Source organism: Hesperophylax consimilis, chromosome 1, assembly GCF_061612785.1.
Source record: "Hesperophylax consimilis isolate HC1 chromosome 1, BYU_Hcon_1.0, whole genome shotgun sequence".
NCBI classification, from domain to species: domain Eukaryota; kingdom Metazoa; phylum Arthropoda; class Insecta; order Trichoptera; family Limnephilidae; genus Hesperophylax; species Hesperophylax consimilis.
In genome coordinates, this window is record NC_142836.1 from 34,227,292 (window position 1) to 34,251,276 (window position 23,985).

At 32.6% G+C, this 23,985-nt stretch overlaps 2 protein-coding genes and 2 non-coding genes across 5 annotated transcripts in view; 2 read left to right on the forward strand and 2 right to left on the reverse strand.

The window, feature by feature from the left end:
* The window catches only part of LOC149426712 (very long chain fatty acid elongase AAEL008004-like), a 30,901-nt gene extending 16,168 nt beyond the window's left edge, over positions 1-14,733 (forward strand). For both annotated transcript variants that reach the window (XM_089633030.1, XM_089633034.1), the window contains exons 3-7: positions 4,410-4,600; positions 8,618-8,698; positions 9,414-9,576; positions 13,089-13,225; positions 14,278-14,733. In XM_089633030.1, coding sequence (XP_089489156.1) covers positions 4,410-4,600; positions 8,618-8,698; positions 9,414-9,576; positions 13,089-13,225; positions 14,278-14,616 — 911 coding nt within the window. In that variant the 3' untranslated portion in view covers positions 14,617-14,733. The remainder of the gene's footprint in view (positions 1-4,409; positions 4,601-8,617; positions 8,699-9,413; positions 9,577-13,088; positions 13,226-14,277) is intronic.
* On the reverse strand, positions 6,965-7,083 carry LOC149426713 (5S ribosomal RNA). Its single transcript, XR_016303248.1, has one exon. It is a non-coding gene; the product is annotated as a 5S ribosomal RNA (ribosomal RNA).
* On the reverse strand, positions 7,406-7,524 carry LOC149426714 (5S ribosomal RNA). Its single transcript, XR_016303294.1, has one exon. It is a non-coding gene; the product is annotated as a 5S ribosomal RNA (ribosomal RNA).
* Positions 14,734-23,070: 8,337 nt separating the features above from the next.
* LOC149426715 (very long chain fatty acid elongase 7-like) overlaps positions 23,071-23,985 on the forward strand; it is a 58,014-nt gene continuing 57,099 nt past the window's right edge. Inside the window, exon 1 of the mRNA XM_089633022.1 lies at positions 23,071-23,498. Within this exon, the coding sequence (XP_089489148.1) occupies positions 23,438-23,498 (61 nt within the window). The 5' untranslated portion in view covers positions 23,071-23,437. The remainder of the gene's footprint in view (positions 23,499-23,985) is intronic.

The following is a 23,985-nucleotide window of genomic DNA, read 5'->3' on the forward strand; positions in this document are numbered from 1 at the left end:
ACCAACACCCCTGGTGCCTGAGACCATGCAGGGGTGCCCAGGTTCATGGAGTGAAGTTTGTCTATGTTTTGGCGGCGGATGCATTTGCCCACCTTCTGCGGGCCGGATCGGGAGAGTCTGTTTGACGGAGACCTTTTGACCTCTCCAGCCGGACTCTCTCGACTCATCACCTTGGGAGGGATGGATTCATATGTCCGTCACTCCTTAACACATTGACTTCCAGATTCTTACCCACGTCATACATTTTCCGTACCAGAACTTCCTCTCTTCCTTTCCCTAAAAATACCCTCCATACAGCATCCCCAAAGACGACATAGGCCCTGAGGGATTTTTTTGTGTATTTTAAATGCGCTGTATATTTAATTTTTTTTTCATTTTCCGTAAAAACAAAAACTGTTTTAAAAACTTGATAAAATTATCTTTCATGCATTTAAAAAAAATTGAAAAATATTGTCAAAAACGCTAACCACATTTTTACTTAAATTTTTACTCCAATCATAGAAAAATTGAGAGAACTCGATATTTCGAAAACGCAATCGTTTTGTTCGGGAAATTTGAAAAAAATAATTGTACCTTCGCTTTTATCTCGTTCACATAATAAAAAAATACTAAATTATATTTAAAGTTAAGCCGATTGTTGCGGTAGCGGCGCGAAATATGATTTTTTTTTATTTTGGCTATTCTTAGGAATTTATTAATGGATTCCAGTATAAATATTTGAGACAAACCGGAAAGAATTATTATTTCTCTTTTGCGTAAATACTTAACTTCGAAAAGTATTTACTTAATACTTAAATATTAATAATAAACATCCCAAAATATAATTCCAAAAGAGTAACGAGTACTTTATGATTGTTTTTTAGTTTTCTCAGACGTTTTATCGAAATAATTATATTTTTGAAAATCACTTGATTGTAGGATTTGTAAAGCTGAAAAAAAATTGCCTTCAAAAGGAGAAATTGACATCTCGAGTACATGTAAATTTTATGATTCATATCTGAACCTGAAAAATTACGACTTCCTTCCTATTTTACGCACGTTGTATTTATACTAATATTACTAATAATGTACCACCGGTCATGAAAAGGATACCCATTCAAAGAATATGTATATCAACTTATAACCAGGCCTCTAAAGTATTTCCACTGGACCCAATCCACGCGCGTAATAATATTATTAAAGAATGATTAATTTGTAAAATAATTTTGGTACCTACATATGATATGTATAACAATATTGTACGTAGTTTCAATTTTGAAAATTAAATGTTCATCGAACTTGAAATTATCGCATTACGCAGGTATATTTGACATTACTTATTTACCCATGCACCAACAATCTAAGTTAGCATTAGCAATTCTAGGTATTTGGAAAGAGTAGGTTGTATTTTCAATTAAGTTTTAATATGTCTTATATATTTAGCACCCTTTATCTGCCTATTTAAATAATAATAATAATAGTATTTGGATAATTTTTATACTGCCGTTTTTGTGCAAAATCACCTCGCATAGTTAGCATTGTTAAATAATTCCATCGATCTTACCATAATTTGAAATCAACTGAAGGTTTACTATGATGTATGAAAATACCGTTATCCAATCTGAAAACAGGTTTTGGTAAAATATACTATGTTGTATGAATAAACCCAATTCCAATCTCAAAACAGGTGTAATTTCACTATACTATGTATAAATAAACCGTTATCCAATCTGAAATCTAATAAATACAATTTTTCACTTGTAGCAAACACTTTGTGGGTATACATAATTATAATAATTAAAATAAAATAACTTTGTTTGAATACCACTTTATTGTATATATTTATAACCCTATAAATGTATTAATTTATAAGGGTTATAAATATATACAATAAAGTGGTATTCAAACAAAGTTATTTTATTTTAATTATTATAAATACAATTTTGTTTGAATGTACCCTAATCCAATCTGAAAACTGGTGTACGTACCTACACTTTACTATGACGTATGAATATACTGTTATCTAATCTGAAAACGGGTACTGGTAAACAATACTATGTTGTATGAATATACCCTCATACAATCTGAAAACAGGTGTAGGTTTACTACACGACGTATGAATAAATATCCAATCCAATCTATCTATCCGTTATCCAATCTGAAAACTAGTAAAAATTCTATGTTGTATTAATGTACCCTTATCCAATCTGAAAACTGGTTTAAGTACCTACACTTTACTACGATGTATGAATATACCACTATCCAATCCAAAATAAGTGTTGGTAAACTATACCTACTGTGTTATATGAATATACCCTAGTCCATTCTGAAAACAGGTGTAGGTACACGCCTCTGCCTGTTTCTTTTCTTTGGTTTCACCGAATTATATTATTTTATTATCCATGTCTATTATTCTTATGTTATTCCCTGACATTGATACTTAAATGAGTTTTATTACTAAATTATCTACCGGTTTACTTTTATCACAATGAAAAATTGTAATTACTTACTAATGCGTAATAGTGCGATCTTTTTCTGTAACATACAGTATAGAGATCATATCTACGTACACAAACATACCACAGGATTTAAAGAAGGAAAGGGCCTAAAAACTCCTCGAATATTAAATAAATATGGAAGCCGCACTCTTGAATATATAATTCCAGTAATTTTCAATAAAATCAATACAAAATTTAAATTTAAAAAAAATAAGAGACTATACCCTAAAATGGTAAAGCTGTGGTTAATGAATGAAAATGTTATGTATTCTTGAATGTTTTTAATGTATCTGCCTACATATCTTGTCTTTAGTAGAATGTTTAATTGGTAGAACGTACAGACAAGCTGCCATGTGACAGGTTTGTGGGACTACCCTAAATTTATACAAATTGTTTTTAATGTACTTCTTCTTCTTCTTTCGTATGGTGGGGGGTCAGAGGGGGACATCTAGATCTGCGAGCCATTTTAGGGCCTCAGGCGTCGCCATGTGGACCTCATCAATCCCGCCGGGGAATGAATGGAGCGGGCATTCGTTGACCACATGTTCGGTAGTCTGCACCGCACCACATTCACACATCGCCGACTCTTTAAGGCCCCATCTGTGCATCATGTGGGCACAGCGGCTATGGGAGCACCTTAACCTATTGATGGCGGACCAGGTTTTGCGAGGCAGTGAGAACCCAGGCTGTCTCTCGGTGGGTCCTGTATGAGATGGGCATTTCCCACGTTGGCCGTTTGCCACTCAAGTTTCCACCTATCTTCTGGGGTGAGAGGTAGTCGATTTATGTACTTAATAAATATTTTTAAAAAAAGTCCAAGTCCGTTATCAAAGAGCAGGTCGCGTCCGCGCTAGTTCGGTGATAACGCCGCAGCGCAGGAATTCGATGTAATTAGGAACGGCCACAATACGTAATACGGCAACAATTTAAAGTATTAATTACTGATGCATTATAAATAAATTAATGTGACATTAAATAGTCTATTTACACGTCAAAAGTTAAACATAAATAACTAGATTCTAATACAGGTTAATAAAATAATCTTGTAATTGTGAGGAATTGAATGACTACCTACGTCTAAAACAGGTATACAAATTATTTACATGTAAATTAGTTATTTATCAAACAATTACATCATTATTTTCTAGAGTTTTCACCAATTTCTCGTTTTACAGGAAGAGACACACCTTTATTAGCCTTTATTAGCCTTTAAGTCTAGCCTTTATTATGTTTCAAGGAATATTAGCAATAGATGTTAATGAAGCATTAACTTATTGTTTCAAGTTAACATGCAAATCTAACAATCTTTTCTGATATCGCATGATATAGCAGCACTTGTTGCCTTGTGTTTATAATATATTTGTAATACTAGTTTTGTTACCCTGCTTCGCCTGGAATTAGATCATTGAGTACTTGGGTGTTTTCGTCAGAATTTATACATTGCTTTTCTGTCATGTTCCACAATTTTGATTAGTACGTATTGTAGAATATTAGCAAGTCATATATTTTTAATATAACATATTAGTTTAAGTTATTTAGTCAGTTAAATACAACTGTCGAATTGTATAAATTTTTCAGTAATTATTTAGATTAAAAGGAAGTGTGTGTTGGAACATGTCGCATTTCATGTTTAATTTTAATGTACGTAAAGTTTATTTGTGTTGTGTTAAATAGCTTGCATAATATATTTATTAAAAATACACAGTTTTAACACATCAGGCAAAGAATCCATTAGTTTCATTCTGTATCGGCATTTATTTACTTTTACCACTCTTTTTAGAGCTTTTTATATAGGAATAGTTTATAAAATCATATGCAATTATATTACTGTTAAAATTACTTTTTTTATGTTTACATATCGATCAGTAAAGTGCCACACAAATTTTAGAGCAACGATTCAAGTATATAAATATTTAATTATAATAATTTCAGATCCCCGCACGGGAGACTGGTGGATGATGTCAGGACCGGCGCCCCTGATCACGGTGCTCATCAGCTATGTGTACTTCTCCGTTTCGGTGGGCCCCCGTTACATGCGCGACAAGAAGCCCTACGACCTCAAGTACCTGCTCATCGTCTACAACGCCGTGCAGGTCCTAATGAGCGCCTACCTGGTCTATGAGGTGAGCCCTTCGAGATTTCATTCATCCCACTGCCGACCTCTGGTTAACACTTCTTGCTAGTAGTCCCACTTTTCTCATCTTGGAAGTTCAATTTATAATTGAATTCTAGCTAGGAACCTCTTGTTCTCTATTGCGTCCGTGGTACACTACATTGCATTCATGTTTATCTCTGACTAGTAGATTTATTTTTCTCCACTAACCTAGGCAGTACATCTCACCGTTGGAATACGTTGTTGCATTCAGTCAACCCACCTCTGACTAGTAGCCCTCCTTTCCTCTTCTAACCTCCGTGAATAAATATGTACTGAAGGTTAGTAGATGAAAGAGGCAATAGAGCTAAATACTCTATACATCATACGACTAGTCTGACGTACGAAGTAAAGCCTTGTTGCTTTGATATATTATGTCCAGTCAGTAGTGGAAAAATGAACTACTAGCCGTAGGTACCTAATAATTTGCTGCCTGTATTATCGTCCTGTTATTATTGTAAACCTGTGTTAAATCTGCTGTATGAGGTGAAGCCTCGTTGATTCATTAATATTCACCGAGGTCAATGAAGATCGAACTCCGTGGCTTTGGAGACTATAACAGGTAGCGGCGCCAGTGAAAACCTATGCGTCCTTTTGACTTTGCTTTTGCAAAGAATAGCAGATGTTAAACTCTAAAAGAGGGAGTAAGGTTCGTTTTAACCGGTTCAGTGCTATCACTCCTATGGGCGGACCAATATATAATTTTATGGTAACATAAACACCTGGCAGCGAATGAGTTAAGTCTCCGTTTAAAAGTTTTCTCTGATATTTTTTGTCTTCATTTAAATACGCCAAAGTTAAGCTGCACCACGCATCGTCTGTTTTCGTGCCAGGGTGTTGGGTACTTCTTGCTATCTTTACTGTCGACCGAGTATTTAAAAAAAGGCAAGGGATAAGTTAAGGCTAAGGTATGAGTCATAAAAAGTCAAGGGACAGTTTCATAAAGCACACATTTAGTTGCCAAACCAGTGAATATTTTTGGTTTCTTGAGTGGCCATCCCAAAATGCCAAATCTAAAAAGGAATAAAATGACTTGGCTAATGAGATGGACATTTGTGCAAGTTTGTAGCATCTTTTTCTCGGATAAGTTTATAGCATTTAAGCAACATTCTTTTTTGGATACATTTTAATGGCATTACCGAATCGAAATGGGTATATTAAATACTAAAATACTCTTTTTATATGTTTGGGTTTGATAATAACAACGTAATTTCAGAAAAATATGTACTTGTTTGGGTGTTGCATCATCATTGAATATCATTTAGTGGCTTTACGAACTAAGTTTAGGTTTAAAAACACATTTAAATATTATTTTAATGGGAATCGTCAACCATCTGTTACATTATGTAGACGCTTGTCATGATTTTGTCAATCTATTAATTAAGTTCTCTGTCTATATCTATCTTTTTGTTTCTTCTCACTTTAACAGGAGCCTAGTCAGTGTATTTATTTATGTACCCTATGGCCGAAGATATAGATAACTCCCGGTCGCGGAAACGGAAATTCATTCGTTTAAGGCCTGCAATCCCATTTTTAACCAAATTACCAATATTTTAAAGAGATTCATAATAAATTAGCAGTACTATTTTTCTTGGTGTAGCAGCCTCCCGCTGTACGAAAAGAAGATTGCGAAAAAGAGTTTCAACTTGTTCGTGTACAGTAAAAAATTATCCTTACACATTGCTTCATTTATATTGTAAGGGAAAAAAAGTCGGATATTTTATATATATCTTATAATATGGCGTGACATTAAAATTAGAGACGTCTGATATTTTTGATGTGAAACTTGTTTAAAATTTAAAACCGACTCTTGAATAGCAAGTGTGGCAAGACGGGACGACGCTGTTGCATGCGACGACGCTTCGTTCGGCCAGCCTCTTGACTCGCTGATTCTTTCAAAGCTTGAAAATTAATATATTCTAAATGATGATATTTTTGAAGTGAAACTTCTTTACGCGCGTCATGCAATTTCGAGGAGTAAAACCAACTCATGACCGAAACGAAAATGCGGGACCGATTAAAGTTCATTTGATGTAGTAAAAGTTTTGAAGTAAAATATAAATGCTTCTTAGCTCATCTCGACAACTGGCGTTGGTGGTGTAATGGTCAGCATAGTTGCTTTCGAAGCAGTTGATCCGAGTTCGATTCTCGGCCATGGAATATTATTTTTTTGTTTTTAAGGAATTTTTTTTTTTTAATGGTTGACCATAATATCAATCCACTAAGTAATATTTTAGGCCTGTAGCATAATTGAAAAGTTAAAGAATGATATAAAATTTTTTATGATGTTAACGATAAAAAAATGAAAAAAAACATAAAATTAAAATAAAAAATGGGCCAACGGCACGCGGTGTTCCCAAGCGGTCACCCATCCAAGTACTGACCGCGCCCAATGTTGCTTAACTTCGGTGATCGGACGAGAACCGGTGTGTTCAAAATGGTATGGTCGTTGGCAAAAGTTAAACAATATTAATTTCTATTCTACCTGCCAATAAATATATGAAAATTAGTATAAAAAAGCCCTAATAATATTGAAAAAATTAGCAAGGTGTGTGCGAGGTTGATAAAAATAATCATTACATACGCGCTTGAAAAAGATCGTAATTACATTAATAAGTTTGTAGGAATTTTTTTTTTCAATGGTTGACCATAATATCAATCCACTAAGTAATATTTTAGGCCTGTAGCATACTTGAAAAGTTAAAGAATTTTATGATATTATTAATTATAGTAATGATAAAAAAAAAAAAAAAACATGAAATTAAAATAAAAAATAGGCCAACGGCACGCGGTGTTCCCAAGCGGTCACCCATCCAAGTACTGACCGCGCCCAATGTTGCTTAACTTCGGTGATCGGACGAGAACCGGTGTGTTCAACATGGTATGGTCGTTGGCAAACGCTAAACAATATTAATTTCTACTCTACCTGCCAATAAATATATGAAAATTAGTATAAAAAAGCCCTAATAATACTGAAAACATTAGCAAGGTGTAAATATTATATACCTAGTTTAACTCACTCTCCTAACTCATCTTCGCTGTCTACAGGCAGAGCGCACGACTGTGGTCGTGAAGAACCGAGGTTCGATCCCCGCTTTAACTAATTTTTTTTTTCTTTTTTTATAACTTTTAATTTTTTTTATCACATGCTACTTATAAATATGTCAATAGACAGAAAAAAAGAGAGAATGAAATGAAAAGAGAGAGAGAGAAGAATACTAGAAGTTTCACTTCTGTCTTGCGTAGGCTTGACACACCCATTTTTTTTATTTATTTTTGATATACATTTATTTTTGTACATTTTAATAACAGTAAAATAATTCGTTTTTTATCAAAAATTAAAATACATGCTTACTTGCATTTTCACTGCCTTAAATAAAAATCAATTTCTGTAAAATCTGCCAGGCGTCCTGTGACGGCTATTTTTTCTAGAATTAATATTTTTTTCTTCAATACCAACTATCTGATGAAGTTTTGAGAAAACTAAAAACTTAATCTTTTATGTAGAATGATGTGCGCATAATTTCTTAGCAATTCAATTACGCATGGGAATGCCTTAAAAAGATTAACATGCGAATCTTCTTTAAAATGAAGCACGAAGGTCCACTTGCTCACCAAACGGTGAAGTCGTATATTTCACATTAAAACATAAGTCCCTCCAAATTATTAACGCAAATAAATGTTTTATATAAATGGGTACGCGTGTAAATGTACGCGCGATTAACCCAATTAGAAATGGGTCTAAAGAAATGCGCGATGAAATTGGCTATGTGAAAATTTGTGTCCAACAATGACTTACATATTTGTTATTATAAATAGGTTGTGAACTGATAATAGTTGCGGTGAAATAGAAACTACGGTTGTGAAATTTTATCGACGCCGGAGCCCACCTTTCTGGTATTTTTACTGCTTCAAAAAGAAACGAAATAGTTCTTTTTACTGGTTTTTGTGCAATATATTATATTTAAAAGCATTTTTTTGTTTATAGGGTCTAATGGGAGGATGGATGGGAGAGTACAGCTTTACCTGCCAACCAGTCGATTATTCCAACAGTACCACAGGAAAAAGAGTAAGTACCTACTTTACCTGCAACACAGTCGATCATTCCAATAGTACCACAGGAAAACGAGTAAATACCTACTTTACCTGAAAACCAGTCGATTATTTCAACAGTAATTCGGGAAAAATATTAAGAACTTTACCTGCAAATCAATAGATTATTCCAATAGTACCACAGGAACAATAGTAAGTACTTATTTTACCTGCATATCAATCGATTTATTTAAAAGTACCACAGGAAAAATAGTAAGTTTTCACTTTACCTACCAACCAGTCGATTTTTCCAGCAGTACCACCCAAAAAAGAGTAAGTAGTTGCTTTTTTCTGTCAACCAGTCAAATTTTCCAACTGTACCACAGGAAAAAGCGTGTACCTACACTATGTTGTTCTACGATTTTTTAATTCTCATTTTGTATTCAAAGTAAGACCTTAATTATTCATGACATTCCGACAGAATATGACGACTAAATCCTCTTTACAGTTTCCACCGAAAGCTAAGGTGTTGCGTTAGTTTCAGAAATATGTAAAATATCTTTCGGTGAAATTGGTTACATTCTATCCCCATTTATCTTCCACCTCACAGCATATCCTAAATGGGAGAGTCGTAGTCTCTCGCAACAAAATTAAAGAAATAATGGATAATTTGAATGATGTCAATTATTTGTGAGGGTCATGTTACAAAGATTTAGTTCGCCAAAATAATCATGAAATATTGTGAATTACAGATGGCGGCCGCAGTTTGGTGGTATTTTGTCGCTAAAATAATTGAACTTCTGGACACTGTCTTCTTTGTGCTGCGGAAAAAGAACAACCAAATTACCTTCCTTCACGTATACCATCACACTTTGATGCCAATCTGCGCTTTTATTGGCGTCAAATTCCTGCCAGGTAAAAAAATACTCATCAAATTTTATTATTGTCACATGATGTTGTTATGGCTATCAACAGCACGTCATTTTATAGGCTGCATTTAAATTGTACGAAATTTGTATACGATCGACCAATGTAAAATAAAGAAAACAACTGAGTAACGTAGGTGGGATGTAGCTACCTACTATTAAAAATTGCTGGTCTTTACGATTGGAGTTTTTGGCACTTGATTTTTAATGGGATTAAAATTAAGGTGAGATGAAGGAAGACTAGATTTGCGTGATTTTCATCACCAAAAATGCTTTATTGTTAGCGTAAACAGTTCAATTACAGTTTCTGTAGTCCATTTTGTTCCCTTCTAATTAAGATCGTTTTGCTTGGCACTCTTTCCCGGTTTTGTGTTCCCGATAAAAGGCTTCAATAAATTACAATATTAGATGAACGGCTGCTCGGCATTTTCGTAAAAAACCTAATTTTAGATTTGAGGCCAAAATATCCATCCAAACTGAATATATATTTAAAGAATTAAAAGTATAGCAATTATTTAACACGTAAATATCTAATCTCAGAACTTATGTCGTCTAGTGAGGCGGGTAACGTATTTAGCGTATTACATCATCCCGAGTTGCCGCCAATTCATAAATAAATGACATATTTTTTTAATGATTTGTCTCTACCTACCAAGTAAATATGATGAAATAATACTATATAAATAAATAAAAAAGATTCAGGACCGGTTTTTTAACAGAATTTGAACGATTCATCAAGTTTCAACGTGAATTTTCATGTTCTGTGAAAGTCATATGTCTGTTATAATAATATAATAACAAAACTTCAAAAGAATTTCACAGGACTTGAAAACTAACAATGATATTTGATAAATTTTTCAAATTTCTGTTAAACAACGCGTGCCTAAAAAAACATTTTGATTGACCTAAATATATACATAATAAACCACTGCTTTACATTGGAATTCAAATATATCGAAAATAATTTAAAATTAAGACTCGGAATGACGTTTTATTATCATTTTTTGTTACATTTTATTCATTATATTAACATAACTGGATGGATCGGTCTATTTAAAAATATTTTCTTTAAAATAAATAAAAAAAATACTAATATTTTTTTTATTTAATAATTTATTTTTTTTCATTAAATAAAAAAAACTAACAAAAAAAATAAAAATCGATAAATAGCTCTCTTCCATACTAGAAATTTGTTTACCTTTAGATTAAAACAATATTTAGTCAGTTACCTCAAATGTAAATATTTTTAAATGAAAAAGCCTCACAGTCTTTCCTCGACGGCGCTACGTATAATAATAAGTTTTCCACAATTTTCTGCCTCCGTCAATAATATCACCTAGTAAGATTACACAGGTAATTTACATTTACTAGTAGCACTAATGTATTTATATATTAGTGGTACTAGTCCAACCGAAAGGCAACCAATTATAACTATATATGTAATTACTCAAACACTGATAACAGTGTTAAAAGGTACAACATTATAATAACTATTTGATGCTCTTATCAGCCTTTTATAGGAGTTTCACATTCATATTTTCATGAGGTTTTTTTATTATTTATTTTTTATTTCGAAACTTTAAACGCCCAACAATAAATGGCCTTATAAGTGATTTTTTAAAGATTTTGTTTTATAAACTAATAACCAAGCGGGCAGTCAATTAATTTATTTATTTATTTACGAAAACCAACAGATGTTTGTACATCTATATATAATAAACTTATAAACAATCCAAATAAAATCTAATGACAGATTTTCACATAAACATCAAATTATAACAAAAAACTAAGGGTCCAGTACCCGTGGGCTAAAATATTTAAAAAAATCAAAATTATTAATGTTAGATCTTCCTATTATTACAATATGCTAGGTGAAGTATATTCGGCGTTGATAGGGGTTATCAATAGTTCGGAGTAATATTTTGAGATTGTGAATTTTAGAAACTGAGTATAGTGATGAAATAATATTTTTGTTATGAATTGAAAGGCTTATTTTTTAAAGCTTATTTATACATTTGATCCTGTCACGTCTTCCCCGAGCGTCCCCGATTTTTCTACCAACCACTTCCACGTCATAATTCAATATCCTTATCAGCTAAACAGACTTCCGGAGAACAAAAAAGATCACGCACTTCAAATATTCACAAGCTATTCAAAAACATTAATATTATCGCGATCGTAGCACGGAACTCTAAATTTGAATTTGTTGGGACTGATAGCCAGTGTTCTAATTTTATGCCCAGTATTTTTGCCATTTTATAAAAGCTTATTTAACATTATGCTGCCTACGCTAACCTTGGGGGTCGAGTTGAAATATACCACGTCTACAATTACACAAAGGCTTTCGATTGCAATATTAGGGGAAGAGCTGTGCAGCCTTTTAATATTGGATTTGAGACTAAAATACTCAACCAAACTTTATGAGGCCAGGACAATTGGTTATAGAAGTAGACAATCCCGTAGAAAGAAGAATGGATAAGATTTGTGACGATTTTGACGCAGACACTTTAGACAGAAAACCGGAGAAACTTAAAATACACTGTTATATTCAGATGAATTACAGTGAACCAAACTCAAAGAGTATTAACAAGTTATTCTTGAAATCTGCTGGCAGTTTTAAAACCAAATCTTTAACTGGATTTGAAGATTGTACAAACGAAAAAGGATTCTCCCAAAGTTTTCTTGACTTGAGGAACAATCGCCCATCACACGAAGTCATCACAAATTTAACTTACAAATTGGTTCCGTATTCCAAATCAAATAGTAGCAGGAACAGCACATTTTCAGATAAACTAGATGTCAATTATGAAAACTGTGTTGTGAATCCTGAAAGTAAAAATACAAAAAGTTTACGATCTTTGAAAACCAAACCAAACACAAGAGCATTGTCTCTTTATGGTGAGGAAAGGCTATAATTTATATTGTTTTATATCTTGTTAATATCCTGTATTAATCTATGTAAAAAAAAATATTTTTTTCAAATATTAAATAAAAAAAAAAAAAAATTGAGTTAAATATTCCTAGAACGCAAGGAAGAAGTCAAGCCTTCTCTTCCCCCTAAAACAGTTGTTGGGAAACAAAACAATTGCCTATGGAATACTCAAAATACATACAGAGTGCATTTGCCTAGCAGATATCATCAAAACAGTAACTAGAATAACAATAAAGTCTTAAGTACTGCAGGAATGAATTTTAGAATAACGAGATCAGAACCACCGCCTCATATTATATATTTTTTTAAATCAAAATGTGTAGCAAATATCTAGTACGGATGATAACTATATTTTATTTGTGTTTTAAATTATAAAATATAGGCCATTGAATATCGCCTTGTTACCGTAGATAAAATAAATGTTTTCGATTTTAATTCGACTCTGTATCTCATTCTAGTGCCAAGATAATGGGCAATAACGAAAGAACGTTACAAACAACTATCTTTACGAATTTTGAGATATTTGTCAGATTTTAATTAATAATGTATGTTGCTTGGTTTGGTTTCAGGTGGTCACGGGACACTGTTGGGAGTCATAAATTCTTTCATCCACATCATTATGTACTCCTATTACCTGTTGGCTGGACTTGGTCCGCAGTACCAGAAGTTCCTGTGGTGGAAAAAATATGTCACCAGGCTGCAACTGGTAAATATAACCTTCATTTTTTACTTTCAACAAAAGTGGATTTGTTCAGGGAAACATACACGAAAAATACGTTAGGTATCTAATCTATTATTTCTCTTGTCATCGTCAGTATGGTCACCCTACGATTGTTTTCTCAAAATCACAGTTTTTTTAATTATTATTTTTTTAAGTATTTTCATAATTCATCCACTTAAAATAGATAACATAAAAAAACATTTTGAATTATACTATTATTGTTACAATAATACATAGTAAATGGAATAAGAACAAATAGTGAAATACATGTATTTAGTATTTCTACATCAATGAAGAGAACTAGCTCTTCAGTTTTGTGTAAATTTAATTATATTAATATCAACATAATCCTATGATTGTGTCTTAGAAATTAATGAAAGTTTTTTTTTTAAATTATAGCCATGAGCCGAAACATTTATTTAAAATTTGAAATCAGAATCTATCCGTCTACCAAAGCAGCATCCTGGAATAAAACATAATGTGATCATCGCTGAATGCTACTTTTTAATTTATGAAAAATAATGAGAGCTCTCAAGGGCAATACTTTTCTTTTTCTTTTATTTAAAAAAATACAAAAATTCCCGGGTTATGAATAACCTGCACATATTTGTATATCTCCAACTACCACCACAGTAAACGGAAAATGAAGCATGTATTGTGATGGAGAACTTAGAAAGCCGAGGAATTGAACACACGACGCCTGGGTGGAACACAAACTCGACCGGTCATTATGTATCCAATATATCCTATATTCATTTATATTAATTTTCATCCGATTTGTGTACATTAGTCTCCTGTACGTAAGTCATCGATTCTTCCCTCCTACACGTCATTTATGAAAACTGAAAAGAAAAGAGATACTGGAATGATGACGTCACGTGTGACCTCTCTCTGGAACTACTATACCAACGAATTTATTCGTGTTTGATGAGGTCAAAGAGGAATAATTAAAACAAAGCTCATCAACTTCTTCTAACAAAAATGTGGGCATGAAAGGAATGGCAGATTCAATCTTTAATGTATTTTGTTATTTTCAGGTCCAGTTCATGATCATCTTCGTGCACAGCGCGCAGGTCCTGCCCAGGACTTGCAACTATCCCAAGCCCATCGCGGTTCTTCTGACCCTCAACGCAGTCCTATTCATCTACATGTTCGGGGCTTTCTACGTCAGGACCTACAGAAAGGAAAATAAAAGGAGAATCAACGACATCAAAGACAAGACTGAAGGAGACGCGACCCTTTCTAATGGAAACAGTTCAATCAAAGAAGCCATTTCCTCAAATGGAACGTACTCTTGTGAAAAGGTTCAAACTATGGTAGAATCTTCGATTCACTGTAAACCAAGTGAACTACACGACAAATTAAAAGAAATCTAAAATTTATTTAAGTGCAAGAAGTTGCATGGTGCTAAATTAAGGTTTATTTTTTATATTGAATGATTTGTACATAATTTTCCTAATTTTATTATTATCTATATTATATTTACTATTAAAGAAAACTGTTTTTAATATTAATATGCATTATTTTAAAAGTTGAGATTTATAGTCACAGTTATTTAGAAGACGCACTGCATTTTAAGACATAAAAAAGCCGAAATAAATAATGATATGGAGATATTTAAAATTTTGATAAAATTGGAAAGCATGCGGACAAATATAACAGTGTACTACACTGATATTAAAAGTGTTTGAAAAAAATAACATCGACGAAGGAGTGTCACCCTGTATAAAAGTAATATTAATTCTTTATTCCGGGCTACATTCAGGGGTTGCGCAATGCAACTTAGTCAACATTATTTATTAATTAAAGAGTTTGAAAATAACAATATCGACGAAAGAGTGTCGCCCTATAATAATAATAACAATTCTTTATTCCGGGCTACATTCAGGGGTTGCGCAATGCAATGAAATCAATATTATTTATTAGCACAACATCTAAATATACAAAAATGTTTGTTTGTTGGTTTATTGCTTTGTTTCCGTATACACTCAAAACTACTCGACCGATTTCTCTGAAAATTTCAAAGATTGTTCTTATTATTGTCGGAAGTGTTCAGGGAGTGGTTTGAATGTTAAAAGAAGTCGGGGACGCCCGCTGAAGACTTCGCACTATCTCTGCACTGGAATGAGATACGGAGTAGAATAAAATTCGATATAATGTTTTTTTTTAAATAGTAACAATCTGGTATACAGTTTTGAATGGTGGAAGTCGGACATACTCGAGGAAGACGTGGCTCGATCAAGTGAAACAAAAACTTATGAAAAGAAAACTTTTCAATTATTTAGATTAATATTATCTCCACCTTGAAAATAGACCCATTTTTCAAGTACACTAGAATGAACAATTTCAAAACTTTACTCCAAACCATTCATAACCCCGAGCAACCCCGGGTAACGTCAGCTAGAAGTATATAAAAAAATCACTTATGTATAAATTCTAATACATCCAAAATGTTGATCTGCGGAGTTATTTCTTAACTTATTTAGTACCAACATTAAATGAGTATCAAATACTTTTTAGAAAGAGTATGACACTTTAAAGAAATTATAATGTTATATTTTCGTGAGTTACATATTGATGCTAGCAACTTATTTATTTTAGATACGTAAGGTCCTAAAGACATGGAAACATTTCTTACGAGCAACCACTGTAAAAAAACCTACAAATTTCTAAATTTGAAAATATATGAAAAAGGCTTCGTGAAATTATTTTCTGAAAAAATTAAATTTAAGAGTCTTTAATTATTATAAAAATACAATGATTAAAAGATATACCTAAAAGTGAAATTATTTTCTTTTTATTTGGAATTTGTATTTAGAAAAATAAGAATGAATAATTTAAAACAAAATATTATGATTTTTCAGAATTTTTTATTTCTAACATATAAGCGATATTTTTTTTACTATATTTTCCTTTAACCAGTTTCTACAGGGTGCGGTGCGGAACTTCATGATTTAAAAAATCATGAAACAAAAAGTATTGAAGAGAGGAAGTTCTGGGAAGAAAAAAAAGATACGAGGGGTAGGAAGCTAGGGATCAGTGTATCCAGGAGTGACGGACGAATGAATAAATCTCTTCCACTGTGGCGCAAGCCTGACCAGTTGGAGAGATCAATTGGTCTCCCCAACCCAGCCTCTTCCGATCTGGCACTCCAAGCAGATGTTCTCAGGCACATTCTGAACACACCTCACCCGACGAACCCCGGCACACTTGCTAAATCACCAAAAGTAGCGAATAACTTGGGGTGACCTATGGCAGAAGTTTTTTGTTTTTTTTTTTTACATTAACTCCACACAGGAGGCCCTGAAGAAAATAATTTCCCTCGGGGCCTATGTCATCTTTGGGGATGCTGTGTTGAGGGTCTTTTTGCGGAGAGGAAGGAGTGAACATGGGTCTTGAAGAGTCCCATGTTGTATTAGGGAGGAAACACAGAGGCCGGCAGTTCGTTCCACAGCCGAGCTGTTGAACTTAAGAACGAATCGTAGAAGCGACCCGTTCTCATGTGACAAATGTCAACCGTGTACAAATGTTGGGCGCGCGTTTGGCGTGTATCCCGACTACGCACCGGTGCCGAAGGGATCAATGACGCTAGTTCCTCAGAGCATCTTCCATTGTAATACCGATAGAACAAGGACAGCATACCTACCTGACGCCTGTGCTCTAAAGATTGCAGTCCGTTTGTTAAGATTGGGGAATCTATCAAACGGACCGCCCGTTTTTGCACAGAGTCAAGGGTTTTTTTCAGGTATTTAGGGGCTCCGGACCAGAGATGGCTGCCAAATTCGACAGTAAGGCGCTAGAAGTGTTGCAAAGCAACAAAGTTGATATTAATATTTAAAATATCTTGACAAACGTATTGAAATTACTGATTTTTACAATCCAGATTGACTTTTTATCCATTTCTTACACTGAAAACAGTTTCAAGATTCTGTATTAATTGAATAACTTGGATTAGTCTTTTTAACCATTTTTTCGCCTAATTACGATTTTGATAAGAATTATGATACTATCCGAAAAAAAAATTGGACTTGAATCCTTTTATCCAAGGTTGGTTAATAAATGAATGAGAAACAATAGAATTGGTTGAAAACGAGTGGAATTTGCCCAAACACAATGCAATAATGAAACACTTGAGCTTTAAAATCTAAATCAGGTTACGAGTTCGTATAATTATTTCAAATATAAATATTTATTAAGTTAGATAGATACTTATCGTTAACCTATTTCACCAGTTTTTGATAATTAATCCTGAAATATTCACATCACTTGCGTAACGAAAATGTAGCTTACGTAAATATTTTCTGTATTAAATTTTCATTTGAAACAAAAATATTATTGAATTTGTGAACAAGAAACGAAAGCAATTCGAAAAAGTTTATTTAACCACAGGTAGATGGCGGTAATAACGACAAAATTATAAGCTGCATATCTTCTATATATATAAATAAAAATGTAAATGATCATTTGTTCAAAATCTTAAATATCCGAAAGATCTTCAACCTTGCTTTTAAATTTGGACACAATGTTGCATTCGAATGTTCGTGCGTTTTTATATACCTATATTATATAGATAAAAGTCTCTATCTGTTGGACGTATAAGCAACACGCGCTATTTCTTCTCAATCTGCACACAAAGGCTGAGCCATAGCAACGTGTTGCGTGGTAAAACTTTTTTTTGTATATAAATTTATAATGTTTTTGAAATCCATATATATATTTATTTATTATTTTATTTACGGTACAAGATGATACCTTAAATACAAATAATTTACAAAGAAAGGATGAGAATTTTTCACTACCTACATACAAAAAAATATTTTTATAATTTTAATAACTATTACTTTTACTAGTTATTAACTTAAATTTACAATCAGGCTGTACGAAACGAAATGTAAACTAAAAACTGTTTTTAAATAAATACGTGAAATGATTTTTTGTAAGTTCTTTCAGTGCTATTAAAAATATTTTCAACATTTGCTTATTAGTTTACCTAAACTACACATCTTAGTTACATGGCGTTGTGGGAGTATAAAAACGAATAGTAATAAGTATATCATATTTTTGTGATATACAGATGGTAATATTACTTTGAAATAAAAATAAAAATTACACAGGCTGTCGTCAAAAAACACTATATACCTTTATAATGAGAGTTGTATCACTTTGTAGATTGAGAAAAACTGTATTGATTTAGTACCGGAGTTTTAGATTCGGATACTTATTTTTTATTGATGATCACAGTGATTACAAAGACCAATGCTTATTGTTGGGAAGTAAGAGCTTCATATAATGCACGCACAGATTGCAGTGCATAGAGCTTGCGTGAAAGTCTGCAAGATGGAGCCAGTGGCCAGTAGTCGCCAGGGCCAGAGCAAAGGCTCTCAGAGAAACTGTTTCAGATTCCAATTAGCCAGCTTCTAGTAAGGGCGACTATCGAGTCACCATTATAATACGCGGAGTAATAATAAATCCCTGATTAATCTAAAAGAACCTATTATTTATAAACTCCTTCCAAGACGAGTTGGAGTCCTGTTTGTACGAACACAACAAGTGTTAGTAGGTTTTGTTGTTGTAGTAAATAAAATTTAAAAAAAATTCGCTTTTAATTATTTTTCCTTCTAATCGCCTTTGGTGTATTACTTTAGTACCTACATAAATTAATAAAAAACATATATTTTTAAATTTACAATTTGATAATACGTATAAAACAAAAGCCATTAATGTCATGATTAGTTTTTTAGAACAGGCACTGCCTAGTTAGTAACTAATGTTGACTGTACCACGAATTATAGAAATAAAAAATTTAAATTTAAAATTTAAATTATTACCACGTACAATAGAAACAATAGATCTCATGGTCAAAAATTTATCAAACAAATAACTACTAATACAACTTATGGGCAAAAAAGCTTTTTATATCATAGTATTAAACTCTAAAATAAAATACCACTCTCACTCAAAAACCTCAACATTATAACATTTAAATCTCAAATAAAAAGCTGGATTCTTAATATAGGGAGATCTGAAATAGAAAATATACTGATATCAAACACAGACTAAAACCGAATCTACAAAACTGAACCATACAAAAAAACACTATCTTACTTATTTTAAAATTATTAAAAAAAAAAATTATACTGCATGATTTATGTTTATAATTAAATCAATGTGTTACTTTATGGTAATATTAATTTCTTATAATTAAATTATAATATGTAAATGACATCCTCAGCACGGGAGATCCCAGTGAGGATATCATTATATCTATATGTTACTAAGAAAAGAAGACAATAAATCATTATTATTATTAATTATTCACGGCTGTATTGCACCTTATCCTCGAATTATTTTGTACTTTTCTTTTTGTTACGTGCATTGTGCACATATACAATATCCAATATCCTATAACATTATTTGGCCTAATATGTTACTAATAAATTTTCTGTATCAAATTTACAGTAATAAATAAAAAATACATTTTATACGGGTTGTCCGGGGAAAAGAGCATCAAATTCGGGGGGTGATTACACAATAATTTGAGAGGTGATTCCACACTATATGAGGTGATTCTTCACTAATTCGGAAGGTGATTTACACTACATGACATTAGGTACCTACAAGTAAAAAGGTAAGTAACGTATTTTCGAAATTCCAACTTTTTGGTAGTTTTCAGGTAAGAATTTGAACACCCTGAACACTCTTGTAAGGGAAGAGTTTTACTGATTAATTATACACAATAATTACACAATAGGGTAACACAAATAAGTAGACAATATTATTTTTTTACGAAATAATATTAAATATATTAAAAATTTAGGCGTATTAGATCCATAAAAAAATTTACATATAAAAATGCAAAAATCAGTCATTTTAAATACATTTACGATTACAAAAGATTTTTTTTAAATTTATGCTGAGGGAGCAGTAGGATTTATAGGCCCTGTTAGGAGTTCTACCGAGCCGAACCCTCTGATATGAAAATATCTGGAGTCGGTGTATTATTTTCCCATTTGATCTGGTGAGTTGACGTGTTTTTTTTATTTTTTTATTTTTTATTTAATAGGCTAATGCCCGTGTTGTGGTAGTTATACATGAAATAATAATAAATATAACATAAAAGAACAAAAATATTATTTTATAGAAACATAAGTATGCAAGTATGAATCATACATGAAATAATAATAATAATATTGTAGTTCTTGTATTATTTTGTATTTATTTCGCTTACATAATGCACTTGCATAATGTTGATTGACTAGATGATCATTTGTGGAAGGGCTTAGTTTTTCCTATGGGGAAGATTTAACCCGGACATAAAGTCGGAAAAAAACTTATGAAGTAGGTACCTAGAAAATTAAACAAAAAATACACCATGTACTGTTTGCGCATTTCCTGAAAGTATATTATTAAAATAAAAATGAAATCTCAATACGGTATTTTCACTGTTGTTATTTTTATGTTCATAAATAAATTTTCTCTTTATCGCCAAAAGACATTTGTTTTTTATGATAATGGCTTTGTTGACGGAACACCGGGCAACATCGGTGACAGCCGACTTACCACCCAGCAGCGTTTTCTACGTCATAATGACGCGGTAGTCACTGGAAACTATTGGAACTGTTTCTGCAGTTTTGTACCGCTTTTAAAATTGCACACTTACTTACACAGTACGATGATGAGAATCAAAAAAATAAAATTTACATTTAAGCATGTTTGAACGGTATTCACAGTTCATCAAAATAACGATATTCGTTAATAAATTATTAATGAAATACATTTTCCAATTCAGCATTCATTCTCAAGCTTCATTTGAATGTCAATATCGTCATTAAATCCAACGTTAGTTCAGAAATAAAATTGTGTTTTAGATCCTATTATTACTAATAATAACCTGATAAGTTCTATACAATTTATATATTTATTTTCAAAAAATACTACAAGTTGGCTGTTCTAAGGAGAACCGGATTCCATGTTACACATTATATATTGTATTTATTAATTCGTTTTATCATACTGTATAATTATAATATCGTTACAGAGCATTAAAGGTATAGGTGTTGCACATGTTGACATTTGTCGAACAATATTATCGTCAAAACGCAGCTGCGGCTGATCATTGACGTAAAACATGAATAAAATGCATATAAAATAAAATGAAAGCACGTGGCCTTGATGTGAGTAAAACATTATGGAAAATAATATTGTTTACCTGGTTATTACCTGTGACGCAACATGACCCGGATAACTAATGTGAAATCACGTGTTTTCTCATAGTTTTAAAATATTTAGTTAAAAAATACTCTCTATAGACTGGAAAATAATTTGGTTTCCATTTTTTTATTTTCCCTGTAGCGCAATATGACTGGATAACGGATGTTGATACTGATAACGATAATGATAGATTGATAACTTAGGGCTTTTTGTATGAAACAAATTGGAACTAAAAAACCATAGATATGCCAATATATAGAAAATAACATTCTCATTCGGAGCTTATAGTATGCACAAATGAAAAACTTTGAATGATTATTTCATAGATTTTCCAGAGTTTTTCATTGGCGGATATACTCGTAGCTAGGCAAACATATGACGTCACAATATTTCGGTTCAAATTTTCGATCGGAGTTATACCCCCCTGACTTATTGGCTGGTTTGGTGGCTGGACCTGTGGCTGGTTTATTAATGGTATTGAGAAAGTACGTCCTGTACGCATCCCCATTTGCACTGTTTGCAAGCACATACAAATATATATATAGACCGGTGGGTTCTTGGTATACCGTACTTAGTTTTTTGTTGATTGTTTACAACAATATGCGAGGAGCGGCCCTGATATGTTGGACAGAATTGCGACTGAATCTACAAAAGATCTATTAAATAAAGTGGGAATCTTAACGACATAAGTGATGTGTAAAAACAGATTTTCCTAGACCTAAAGAAAGCGTTTGACACGGTCAACCATAAAATTCTATGAAAGAAAATCTCTAACGTTGGTATCAAAAACAAAAGTCTCATGCTATTAAAAAGCTACATATTAAATCGCCAACAATCCACAAAAATAGGATCAACTTTAAGCGCTTACGATCTAGTAAAACATAGTGTTCCACAAGTAACTGTCTTAGGGCCACTACTCTTTCTAATCTACATCAATGACCTATGCAACATTATTTTATTATAATTATTTCTGATGAACGTATTATTTAAATGTCAAATGTTTCTAGAGGACCCTTCGAGAAGTTACTAATTCATCGTCTAGAAAAATAAAATCTGGTGCTTACCGCTCATTTCATAGTTGAAATACGTTTTATAAAACTTTGAACCGTTTTACGTAAAACATTTGAATGATAAGATCCTGTTAAAAATAAGTAACTTACATCCGAAGGGATCCCTCTACAAATATTAGAGATGTTAGTAATACATTCATCAGAAATAATTAAAATGTTAGCGTCGAACAAACCCCCGTTATTAGAGCCTTATGTCGCCTTTTCTGTTTTGGTTTTTATGACGAATATTCAATGTAATAACAACTTTATGAAATGCATTCGAGAGTTTTTTTGTTACGATAGTTTGCTTATATACGGTACGATATTACCTCATTTCACAGTTCTTCGCAAGAGGCCACAAAAAAATTCACAAAATATTGTCTTGAATGTCCAGGGCACCATGCACTATGAATAGTATTAACAATAATAATTTATAATTCCAACTTCATTGCATACCGGTTTCCCGCAGAATGCACATCGCACGAGTATTATATAAAACACGTGCCTCACAAGTGTCAATATTCGATTAGTGCTGCAGCGTTCGCTTTTCAGTTCTTTATTTCCGGGGAAGTTTTCTTCAGTTGTAGTTTGTTCGTAATCCAGAATTAAACATTTGTTTCGAGGTTACAACAAGCCATAGTTACTTGTGAATATTCATTAGCTGAAAAAGGCATTGTTCGAAATTTCGGCCGGCGATTTAATAAAGCGTAAGCATTTTTTTTCGGCGGTCGACCAATGAATCGTTTTCATCGAGTCAGTCAGTTGGCTAGTGAACTGGAGCTGGTTACAAGGCAGTGTTCAATAGGAGAGTTGAGCTTTGAGCGAGTGTGATTTATGTGGTTATAGTGCTTGTGTAGAGTGGTTGGCTGGTCGGTCTGCTGACAACAAGTGAAGTTCTGTGTGTCTGACTTACTGTTCTATACACAATTCACTGAAGATGGCAGTGTTGCTTAGAAAGATATTTGAAGGATACGACTTGCTTTTTAATGAATGGAGCGGTGAGTACCTAAAACCCCCAAATCATCATTTATAATTTTTTTGTAATGTTAAGGTACTTAATAACGGGTAACTTCTTACGCAAATTGTTTTATTGGAAAAAAATTAAGACTAGCATTTCCAGATACGTACAATGTAAAAATATTTGAATTATGTGTCCTACCATATTTCAAATCCTCAAATGTACTTGTGCTATGTGGATGAATTTAGTTTGCAATACAGAAAACCCGTGACGACATTGACAACAACGACACAGTGGGTAGCCTATAAAAACTGAATAATTTAATTACTGTAGTAGGTTACTTTAAAAAATATTTAAAATTCATTAGCAGAACCAACTATGCGATACGGAATAACCATTTGGGGAACCCCTTGCAAAACTAATTTTAATTTCTTGTGTACAATTAGTACAAAATTTTGTGCTTAAAGTACTAGTTACATTTTTTTTGATTTCATCGTTGTATAAGCATTTAATTCTCTTGCCGGTGC